This window comes from Lepidochelys olivacea, assembly GCF_965140295.1.
Source record: "Lepidochelys olivacea isolate rLepOli2 genome assembly, chromosome: 1".
Taxonomy (NCBI): Eukaryota; Metazoa; Chordata; order Testudines; family Cheloniidae; genus Lepidochelys; species Lepidochelys olivacea.
The window spans coordinates 207,018,498-207,030,721 of NC_140411.1; the positions used below are offsets into that span (position 1 = coordinate 207,018,498).

Here is a 12,224-nt window from a genome sequence, read left to right on the forward strand (position 1 = left end):
AAGGCGTAGAGATGAATTTTGCATCTTCCACTACACACAAGGAGCCCAAGTTAGGGACAAATAATCCATATTTGTGTGCTCAGTTCAGCACTTAAAAGCCTGAAGTGTTTAAGCAACCAGTTGTGAAGTTTGGACCCCCAACACACGTGCTTAAACTTAAAAGTTGGGCCCACATTGTTTACCATGATGCTCATGAGCCCTGAATGTTCCACAAAATGAAACTAAAATTTCAGAGTATCCGAGATTAATTATTCATTAACCTCTCACTTAATTGTCAAGACTCCTAAAAGTTCCAGATGAGTTTGTCATCACTTCTCAAATCATGCATGCATTGCTAGATATTTGTGAACTTAGCAGAGTTTTAAAACCCATGGACATCATGTACTATTTTCATACCATAAATTTGTTCAGGGGATTTCATGTACAGGACATATTAAAGTTTAACACTTTAAAAAAAAAATGACATATTTTTAAGTCTTATATTAACTCCGTGCTGGTAAAAGGTGTCTGACCCCGAACACTGAAACCCTCTAGTCACAGAACAGATACAGGGACGATTACAGCAATGCAAACTTCCTCCAAACTGTTTTCTGACAACAAGGAGGAGTTATGACCTGGAGAGAGAACTTCTAGGGTTGAGAAGAAAAATCTGTTTATGGCCTGTTCAGTCCTGGGCTTCTCTATTGAAACTACTAACAAGATATCTTGGTTACTGTCAAATGTGATGGTGGCTTTTCTGAAGAGGAAAAACAGCTCTCTATGAACTGGTGTTGGGTACTAGTGCAGTAAATCCTGTAAAAAGAAAAGGAGTACTTGTGGCAACTTAGAGACTAACAGATTTATGCATGCATCCGATGAAGTGAGCTGTAGCTCAAAAAAGCTTATGCTCTAATAAATTTGTTAGTCTCTAAGGTGCCACAAGTACTCCTTTTCTTTTTATGGATACAGACTAACAGGGCTGCTACTCTGAAACCAGTAAATCCTGTGAAGATCACCACCTTTCTAAGGCAATCTCCTTTAAGAGATTGCCCCAGGGTGCTTACTACAATTCTGCCCCATCATCTACATTAAGCAACAGACTTTTGTAGCTCTTGAATATGATTTGATTAGAACAGGTTTCACTGAATGTCAAGTAATGCTCATGCTAAATGCTGTCTTTCTCATTCAGGTATTTTTCTGAAATTAAATCTTACGCTTTGTCTTCCAGGTTTTGCCCTTGACATCCTGTTTGCCATTGCAAATGGATTCTCCCCCTCATATGAGTTCTTTGCAGTCTCTCGCTTCTTGGTGGGGGTGATGAATGGAGGGATGTCTCTGGTGGCCTTTGTTCTACTGAATGAATGTGTGGGCACTGCCTATTGGGCATTGGCAGGTACAAGCTTTAGCTGCAACACTTTTATAGAAAACTATTCAGCTCTAGAGATCTCAGTTTAAGTACTTGTGCCAAGAAATGCCAAATTTAATGTTGCAGACTCTGTTCCCTTGTGCATATGCATGATCATACAGTCTCTGAGCCTTGCCACATTTAATGTACACCTTAGATGAACACAGTAAATGACTTCGGGCCACTTCAGATTTCTGCACCACTAAGACTGGACACTGGCAAATGCACATTAGTTGAGTTACTCTCCTCTGCATGCTACACAGCTGAACAAGCCACGCATGTATGCATGATATTGCATTCCTTCACTTAGAACTTTGGAACCAGGAAGGCACTTCTCAAGGGGAGCTGTTTGGCTGCCAAATTTCAATTCCTTCCTCCCTCATGCAGTTTTGATGTAGCAGGACTCAAAAAAAGCCCACAATTTTTTTTATCAAACAAACCATTTTTCTCCCACCCCCTTTTTTTTCCCTGTATTCTCCTTATACTCAAAAGTGGCTGGACCACTTTTGTTTAAACTGCCCCCCCCTCCCAAAAATCAACCTAAAAACTTAAAATAGAAGAGAGACAAGGTGGATGAGGCAATATCTTTTCTTTGACCAACATCTGTTGGTGGACGAGACAAGTTTTTGAGCTTTTCAGAGGTCTTCAGGTCTGGAAAAGGTAACAGAAGTTGGTCCTACAAAAGATATTAACTCACCCATTCACCTTGTCTCTCTCAGATCCGGGGTCCAACGTGGCTGCAACAACACTGCAAAGAACATATAATGGAAATATTTAGACACCTTTAACTGTATTCATTGCTAGCATGCAAGCTGTCATGCAGTACAGAGTCTGGAACTTGACACATTTACTCTTTGCCTAATTCCAGGGAAGTGCTTGGCTAAGGGATCAATGACAGTTTTAAAGCTTAATATCTCATGAACCATGAAGGTTATAAACTAACATTTTATGTTGGAAATGTCATCTTTCCAATAATTAGTAGTATTTATTTTCAAGTGTGGGAGGTTGCAACAAGCCATGTGGGGATTATAAGATCTAATTATTTATGTTTTGAAATTGATGGGTGAAAAGTTCTGTAGGAAGGCCAAATGATTATTTATGTAGCATTTTTCTTTTGTCCTGTTCTTTTCCTGCTTGTTGTTGTTTTTAACAGTTCTTCCCTGTTAAGGATCTCTTTTCCGTGATTTTGAGTCAAGTAGCCTTTTTGTCCATACTTCCTGCCTTCCTGGTAAAGTGCTAGTCTCTCTGATCGCACATAATGGGGATGAGCAATGTAGTGAAATGGTTTGTAACATTTCTTTTTTTTCCTATATGTTTCCAATGTGTTAGGATCGATTGGTGGCCTGTTCTTTGCAGTGGGAATTGCCCAGTATGCTATGTTAGGGTACTTCATTCGCTCCTGGAGGACTCTGGCAGTTGTGGTTAACCTGGAGGGAACAGTAGTCTTTCTCCTCTCTCTGTAAGTTATTGTTTTTAAAACTGTTTCATTGGCCTTCATCAGAAGAGTAGGAATTGAGAAAGTAGGTCAAAGAGTTCTCCAAGGATCAAATGGAGCACTAGGGTGAAGATAGTGGTACTTCTATGTGATGTATGAGAGAAATCCCATGTCTCCCTTACATTGCAGTGCCTACATATCTGCAGATTTAAGTGGCCTAGATATGCCATATTTTTATTACTCTCTAGTATGATGTTTAAGAGCCACTTACTCTGCACTTGTCATATACCTGAATGTGCTGGATTTACACATTTACTACAAGATGCTGCATATATGTAACTATATGGTCACATGCTATTTCTCAGTTTCAAGGGCAGTATTATAATGTATGCACACAAGGGACAGCATTGAGGTTGTGCATACACTCTTAAAGGTATGCAAAAGGGAAAAATTTCTTTGGTGCCATCTTCTTTTATTACATAATGGGTAAAGAGACCTAAAAGGTTTTTATCAAAAGCACTGTTTTTTCCTGTTGGTTTGTCTTTCATGTTTTGGATCTTGTGACTAGCTGTTCATTTGTCATAGCCTTTCAGCCAAGACATCACAAGCAAAAATTTAGCATTTGTAAGAGTGGGATTTCTAGTTGCTGTTTAACTTCAGTGACCTTTTAAATAAAAGAAACCTTTATTAGAGATGCAACACATTCACACCTTCAGTTGAGGTGTTTAAAATATAAATCCCAATGAGAACTTTGCTCTTCCCTTAGTGAAGAGTCTGACTTGACATTCCTGATATTTTTAGGTTAAAAATCTTTAGTTAAAAACACCCTAACCTTTCAGCTTGTCTTTCTGAAGCAAAATAAATAAATAAAAAAATATAAATGCTTTCCTCTCAGGACTTCAAAGCTCTGCTCAAAAGTACCTCTCTACAGTAAGTGCAATTTCTGTACCAAATCTCAGTCCTCCAGCTGTTTGACCCTAGAGCTGTTCAGAAAAGGTTGCAAGGATGTTCTGTGTTAGATAGGAGAAAATGTTCCTTTCCTAACTTTTTATGCAAAGGTGGCTGGATCACTTTAAATATGTGTTTAAAAAAATCAACTTTGGGTAGAGTCTACAACCTGGAAAGGTGAAAGCTTCAGGAAGTTATAAGCTACTGAAAACAAGAGGCACAGGAGGATTTTTGTAGGCAGCAATCTCAGCTGTACGAATCAGATTCTGCCAATAGGGAGTGATAGAGCTGTTTTGCAGTGACTGTTCTGATGCCTGCAGGAGAGAATTTTCAACTGTGTTGGGGAGATGATGTGAGACAGCTAAACTAGTTTAGTTTTTCATAACCAGCAGCTGCCTGTGTACTGTAACTGCTTAATCCACACATCCTTAATTCTGTATTTCTCTAATGCAGACTCCTAACATTTGAGTCAAATTTTAAAATACAGAGCAAAGTTGTTGCATGTTAGATACTCAGAAAATTGGTAAATAAAGATGCTCTTATTCGCCCCACTTTTTATTAAAGTGTAGTTTACCTGCAACTACAGATGAATTCTAAAACTGAGGTGAAATGTTGTTTGAAAAAACATGCTGTGACATTGAAATGTCCTTCAGCTTTATTCCAAACAAGCAAATCCAATCCTCTATAAGAGTAGGGCCCTAAAGCCTCAATGAAATCTCTGTTTCAGATTCATTCCTGAATCCCCCCGCTGGTTATACTCACAAGGTCGACTGAGAGAAGCAGAAAATGCCCTCTATCTCATTGCAAAGAGGAACTGCAAGCAGAAATGTACTTTTTCACTAAAGCTCCCAGCTGACAGGAGTCACAGAGAGACCAGCAGTTTCTTGGACCTGTTCCGATACAAGATCCTTTTGGGGCGCACTTTGATCATGATGTTCATCTGGTATTTGCAATTCTTTTTAAGTTCAGCTCTTTTTAAAGTATTTGAAAAACGTGTTGAGAGACAGCTCGTCATGCTTTTTGCCTCTTTATTACTATGGGCATTGTGCATGGAACAGAATCTTTGTTTGAGTTCCTTAACTCTTGGTGCTTATTCTTCACCTGATGTCACTTGAATAATCTAGGCCTGAGGTACTTCATCTTGACACTTTTATGATGCTTTTCATCCAAGAATCTCAAAAGTAGTTGAGAACCCTCTTTCCCTACAGCCCTCCAAAATTGCTGAGATTGGTCATGTCCTAGTTCTTTGGCCCAGGGTTGTGGGGTTTTTAGTCTGATTCTTTTTTAGTGCCCAAATTATTTGGTCCCTTTGGATAGTAAGCCAGTTTTATTCTAGTATTCAAGATACTGCCCTGTTCGGAGAGCTGCTTTAAAAAATAAATATCTAGCACTTCATAAAAGGATCGTAAAACTCTTTACAAAAGCCCTGGTCCTGCAAAGATGTACACACTTAAGGTTAAACATATGTGTACATTCTTTGCAGGATCTGCTCAAAGTTGGGTTAAGATCACATTTTCAAATGGAAAAGCTGAGGGGTTACATGACGTAATGGCATTTTCAGGAATAAAATCCAGGTCTCCAATTCTCAGTCCCCTGTACAAACCACTAGCTAATACTTTGTTTATTTTAAAAATAGAAAATCTTCCTTTTGTAATACTGCCATGACAGCAACCAGTTGTCTGTCTGTCTGTCTCTCTGTCTTAGTGGTTTATACCGCTGCCCATCACCAGGGTATCAGAGTACCTTCCATGTAAAAGTGGACTTCATGGAGTCTTTGGCACTACCCCCTTTTCAGGGTAGTAATTCTGATTGGAGTAGGGTTTTGTTTTTGACTTCTTAAATTTCATTAACCTTTTTTAGGTTGACTTTTCTTAGAGTAGATTTTTATTGGTTGGGGTTTCTTGGGGTTGGGGTTTCTAACTTCAGGTGAGGAATAATCAGCAAAAGGAGACATTATCTTTATATTTAAGATGTTTTAATGCAAATATCCTGGGATAAACAGGGTAAGAAAAGTAAAGTAAGTTATTAAACAGGTTTTTGAAACTTTCCATATAATAATAGTGTCATCTGCTCTCTTAAAGATCTGGGCAGCCACTAACAAATGTATTTTGTAAGGCCAATTTGTTTTGTAAGCAGAAAAGAAAAACTGATTTATGAATGTGATGATGTCTAGACAGACAGGTGATTGGTACTTTAGAAATTCAGGTAGAACGGTTTCAAATATTATCAAATAGTATGTGCTTAAACATGCATAGTCTGATACAATAGATTCCTAGAATAAATTATTTCCCTTGCTTGTGTGGATTCCACCCCAGTAATGATAGGTGCACTTGCTGGTAGCTTTTAATGTTCCTGCAATCCAATAGTGTCTTGAGTTCACTGTTGGCGAAATGATTCTCCTTTCGCTTGGCAAACACACTGCAGTGCACAGCTGGCCACAGTGAGGATGGCATTGGCATCCAGAGAGTTCTGAAGCAGCCCCATCATGACTTCTACCAGCCAAATGAACAGTCCACTGTTATCCTACAGCTACTGAGTGGCGGGGGTACCCCGGAGCACACTAGAGTTCCTGCCCGCTGCAGGTGGTGGGGGCTTCCGGAGCTCCGAGCGGGCCCCCACAGCTGCCTAACCGCTGCGGGCGGTGTGGGGACTCCACAGCTGAGCTCCCCATTTTGTCATGGATATTTTTAGTAAAAGTCACAGACGGGTCACAGGCTCCTGTGAATTTTTGCCCGTGACCTGTCCGTGACTTACTAAAAATATCCGTGACAAAATCTTGGCCTTAACTATAAGTGATGCAGCCTTGGGCAAACTATTGTAAACTTTAATGACCAGGTTTACCTCTGGATTGTCCCTGGTAGGCAAAGAAGGTGGTTACATTCATATTATTTACTTTCACTTTAGTGATAAAGTGAAGAGGTTTGTAATCAAGCATGCTTATGCTATCAGGTTAGTAATATTATCTAACCTGTGCTGAAAAAAGTTAATGAGAGGAGTTGAAACCAAATAGTATGTTATAAGGACACTTGATCGTAGAGTGGAATAATGAGAAATGCAACTGTTTGATCAATAATGCAATCAGTAATACAGCTCAGCTATACGTACCATGGAAGATTTATACAGTGGTTCCAGCTTGCTGGAGAACAGCTCTTGAAGTGACTTTGTTGTATAATGGACTGCTAGAACTATTTTAAAGATTATCAAAGAATATGGAGGGACTTTGTGTACACTATAGGAACTTTAAAGTGGATGTTTCAGGAGCTAGCAGAGTGTTGATGGTGAAACCGCAACTTGAGCAAGCATAACTGCAAAGTTGGCCAAGGGATGCACCGCAGAGGGGCCCAGGGAAAACTACTTGTGGAAGTAAGTTGCTGACTGGAGCAAACAAGCTGGTGTTCAGCGTATGTCCCAAGATGGCTGTACCAACATGTATATCCTAACTTATCTTACACAAGCTGAGCTGATGAAATGTGTTGCATAAAGAGAGGAAAATTCCAGCCCCAGTTGCAAGAGCTGAAAGGTGATGCCTTGTTCCCTGACTGGATGGTGGAGCAAAAACAACTTTTTGTGGTTGGACATTTTGAATCTTCAGCAAACATATGGGTCAGCATCTGATTGGTCCATGCCAACATCTCCAAAAAGAGCAACCAAGTTGGACCACCCAGCAGAAATGGGACAAAACAGCCTGTCACCTTCCAGAAAACTGAAGACACCTGGAGGGGAAAAGACAGAGGTCCTGGACTGGTCACCTGGGAGTCCTCTTGATGACATCAAGTTCCTATGTGGGATAGACATTTTTAACTGTCTTTCTGTTTTCCAGCAATTCAGGTTGCCTGCTAATGCATCTGGAAAAGACTGTTCATGTCATCGTTCACTTCACTTGTTTGCAGCGTCAACTCCTACTGTGAACAGTAACTGAGCTGATGTTCTGAGCAAGTTCTAGTGATAAGTAACACACAGACTTTCTCTTGAGTGGTGACCAAAATGAGTTAATTGACTACTTCCTGAAAATGAGAACTGAAGTAGTAGAAATTGTACATGCTTGTGCACGTACTTGAAAAATTCAGTGTGTCCTCCTTTTGTGAAAGGTTCCAATAAAGTTGTTCAGTTTCAAAGTCTTATACTTGGTTTTTCTTTCTCTTCTTCTCTCTTCCCCCCCCCCCCCCCCACAGGTTTGTGTGCAGCTTGGTATACTATGGTCTGACTCTCAATGCAGGTGACTTAGGTGGAAGTATTTATGCCAACTTGGCTCTCTCTGGGCTGATAGAGATACCTGCCTACCCAATCTGTATCTACTTGATTAACCAAAAATGGTAAGTATTAAATAGAATGAAGCTCAATATCTAATTTTTTTCCAGAGGTAATTTTCCTGGACACTAGTTTGCTCTTAGCTTATTCTCAGTTTAGTCATGTTATAGGAAGTATTAACAGTCCCAACCTACTCTGGCCTCCTGGGGGAATGAATTATGTAAAAAAATTAATAAATTTTCGTGAAAGAGAGCAATCTTTCCTAACCACTCCAAAGCAGTAAATAATACTCTAGTTCTGGCACACAGATTAAACTGAAGCTCTCAAGGAGAATTCTGTAGTGTCTAGCTGCTCTGACTCTCTACTAATACTCAAGATGGCATTCTTCAGACTTCTGATCTTGTGACACCACAGTGAAGAATCCCATAATACTTTCTATGCTATTCCAAGATGAATTCTTTTGGAACTAGAGTGCTGTCTTGGGGGCAGCTCCCATCTTGGTGTATGTGCATTGTGCTTCATAGGGCTGACCAATAGGGTTGCCAGTTTTGGTTGGCTATATTCCTGGAGGTTAGATCACATGACATAATCTTTTTAATTAAAGATTAATCTTTAATTTCTGGAGACTCCAGGACAGTCCTGGAGGATTGGCAACCTTACTAAACACTGGGCCATCTAGCCTATGTTTGATGTGCAATACTCCATTCTTTCTCTCTTTCAGTAGAGCTCATCTCAAACTTTATTAATAGGTGGCTTTTCTCCCTTTTCCTTCTGTGTTTGAATAGCTCCTCCTGCATGCACCCATTCTCTGCCCCCTCTTCTCTCTTTCAACCCCCCTCACGCATGCACGTACACACACACACACACACACACACACAACGGGAGACAAATTAAAAAGATAGGAATAGTCAGCCAGTCTGTCTGGAGATTTCTTAGTGATTTACAATCTGCACTACGTAGTGCATCCTTGACAGGCTCATGCACTGACCATACTATGAGAGGACCAGAGATTTCTCTTTGAAAATTTAAAGAGTGAGAAAGTAAAGACTCTGCAGGAGATTTTCAGTAATTTATGCTATGTGAGTAGAGTGGTGTTGGGTGACTTTAGATTGCTCAGTGCATTGAAGTCCTTGGATGAAAAATGGAATAGAAAAGTTAAGTATTATCCTTTTTGGGGACCCTGTTAGGTTCGGCCGAAAACGGACATTGGCAGCGTTCCTTTTCCTGGGAGGACTGGCCTGTCTTATTGTCATGTTTCTTCCAGAAAAGAAAGGTAAATGCCTTTTTAGGATTTTATAGTAGTATTGTGCATGTATATAACCCCCTCCAACTCAGGATCTAAGGATTTCACAAACATTAGGTTCATAACATTGACATGATGTAGGTAATTATTATCTCCATTGTACATCTGGGGAAACTGAGGCATAGTAAGGGGAAATTGGTTTTCTGAAGGCTTTGTGATGAGTTGGGGAAAGAGTTTGGAATGGAACCCATTTCCAGGCCACCAGTCCTATGCTGTTAATCACCATACCAACATATTGCTGCCTCTGCTTTATACTAGGAATTGGGGAAATGTACCTTACGCCAGGGGTGGGCAAACTTTTTGGCCCGAGGGCCACATCTGGGTATAGAAATTGTATGGCGGGCCATGAATGCTCACGAAATTGGGGTTGGGTTGCAGAAGGGGGTGAGAACTCCGGCTGGGGGTGCGGGCTCTGGGGTGGGGCCAGAAATTAGGAGTTCAGGGTGCAGGAAGGGGCTCCAGGCTGGGGCGGGGGGGGGGGTAGGGTGCAGGAGGGGTGAGGGCTTCAGCTGGAGGTGTGGGCTCTAGGCTAGGGATGAGGGGTTTGGGGTGCAGGAGGGCCCTCTGGGCTCGGACCGAGGGGTTCAGAGTGCAGGAGGGGGCTCGTATGCAGGCTTGGGGTGAGGTTTACCTCAAGTGGTTCCCGGAAGCAATTGCATGTCCCCCTTCCAGCTCCTACGCAGAGGTGCGGCCCTGCTGCTCTGCTGCATGCTTCCCTGTCCACAGGCGCCGCCCCTGCAGCTCCCATTGGCCGCGGTTCCCAGCCAACAGGAGCTGCGGGGGCGGCGCTTGGGACGGGGGTAGTGTGTGGAGTGGAGCCCCTTGGCTGCCCCAAACATAGGAGCCAGAGGGGGGACATGCTGCTGCTTCAAGGAGCTGCATGAGGTAAGCGCTACCCCAAGCCTGTTCCCCGGCTGGAGTGCAGTTATTTTTTGTACATAATTCTACATTTGTAAGTTACACTTTCACAATAAAGAGATTGCAATACAGTACTTGTATGAAGTGAATTGAAAAATGCTGTTTCTTTTGTTTATCCTTTTTATAGTGCAAATATTTGTAATAAAACTAATATAAAGTGAGCACTGTACATTTTGTGTTCTGTGTTGTAATAGAAATCAATATATTTGAAAATGTAGAAAAACATGCAAAAATATTTAATTTCAATTGGTATTGTATTGTTTAACAGTGGGATTAATCGTGATTAATTTTTGCAATCACGATTAATTTTTTTGAGTTAATCGCATGAGTTAACTGCAATTAATTGACAGCCCTAATTTTTAATTTATTTCAGGAAGCCATATAAAGGTCCAATGCTAGGTTGTTTTTCAACTATAGTACACAGATAGAGAAACAGAAAATATTAGCAAGAGAAAAGACTTCTCCTTCCTTTCAAAGCTAGGCACATAAAATTAATGATACTTCATACTTGTATTACATAGCATTAGTCAAAGGCTTTAGACTATTGAACCTAGCAGGATTTTTAAAAGGATTAAACATTTATATGGATGAATATCTATTGTTACACTAGACAGTGATGAATGTAATTTGTTTTAAAGGGATAGAACTCAAATTTCAGAGAATATGTCAATCACTGACTGCCTGGGTTGAAATAGAAACTGGGTCTTTTGTCATTATCCTTTATATAGGATTTTAACACTTTCCTCTAAAGCATCTGGTACTGGCCAATGTCAAACAGGATACTGGGCTAGGTGGGCCACTGATCTGATCCTATATGGCAGTTCCTATCTTTTTTTCTAATGAGGCAATTTTAGATCACCCATCACATAGGAACCAAAGCCCCACTGAAAGTCACCTAGATACTAAGTCACTTAAGAACTTTTGAAAAAATTTTCTGTTGTCCTTTCCACCAGCTTACTAATAGTACAAATTCTACTCAACTTTTATTGCTTTTGCCAACGGTACTCTCAGAAAATGTTTAGAAATTGTCATAAAAATGTTCAAACCAGTCGTCTTCTTCTTTTACTTCTAATGCCTATTATAACAATTTAAAAACAGAATTTAAGTACGAAAGTGAACTTCACTGTTTTTATAATTTGGTCAATGAGGAAAAAATGACTTTGCTTTTTCTGGCTCTCATGCTTTGGTGCTGGGAGCTGTAGTAATTTAAACAAACTATATCTACTGGATTTCTTAATTTAATAGAAACACCTGGACTGACATTAGATGTTAAATTATTCTCCCTCCTCCTCCTCCCCCCTCCCCACCAAAAAATTGTAGGCCAGATTTGAAAGACTCTTTTTTCCAATGTAAAACTTAATTCTAAAATACATTTCACAGGGTGTTCAAAGGAAGATGTTCTTTCTTTTTGTACAATCTGACAGTATAGCTAAAGAAAATGGGTGCATTTTCCCTCCTCATCTTACAAAATCAGATAGGTGACTTTTTTGCCACTGTTGTCTGAAGGATGGATCTTTTGAATTCTTCTGAGCTTTGAGAGCCCTATTGAAGCCACATATAATTGTGTGCACCTCCAACAGATATTGTCAGCATAACAAACTCTTCAGCAGATTCCCTTTCATTCCGTTTGTTACTGAAGTGATTACTAAAGGACATTTCTGTATGCTATGGATCCTTACAAGGGTCACACTTTCTTTATCAGCCACAGGAGTGTTTGCAGTTGTGAACAGCCGTTCTTTGTCTTTACTGGGGAAACTGACAATCAGTGCAGCATTTAACATTGTTTATATCTACACGTCAGAGCTTTATCCTACAGTGATCAGGTAATCTGAATTCACTTTGTGGTGGTGGTTTCTCTTGCCCATCTCCCTAATCCTTATTACTTCCACTTTTATTTTTGTCCTGTTAACGGCACCTTCTCCTAGAGACTTTCCCTTAATTAAAGGAAAACTTGTGTGATTAGTCATAGGGCCTTATAGCAGTATCAC

General features: G+C 40.3%; 1 protein-coding gene across 4 annotated transcripts in view; it reads left to right on the top strand.

The window, feature by feature from the left end:
- Window positions 1–12,224, top strand: part of SLC22A15 (solute carrier family 22 member 15) — a 48,342-nt gene that overhangs the window by 15,726 nt on the left and 20,392 nt on the right. For all 4 annotated transcript variants that reach the window (XM_084623820.1, XM_084623821.1, XM_084623823.1 and 1 more), the window contains exons 4-9: window positions 1,208–1,372; window positions 2,714–2,843; window positions 4,495–4,710; window positions 7,940–8,080; window positions 9,203–9,288; window positions 11,939–12,059. In XM_084623820.1, coding sequence (XP_084479946.1) covers window positions 1,208–1,372; window positions 2,714–2,843; window positions 4,495–4,710; window positions 7,940–8,080; window positions 9,203–9,288; window positions 11,939–12,059 — 859 coding nt within the window. The remainder of the gene's footprint in view (window positions 1–1,207; window positions 1,373–2,713; window positions 2,844–4,494; window positions 4,711–7,939; window positions 8,081–9,202; window positions 9,289–11,938; window positions 12,060–12,224) is intronic.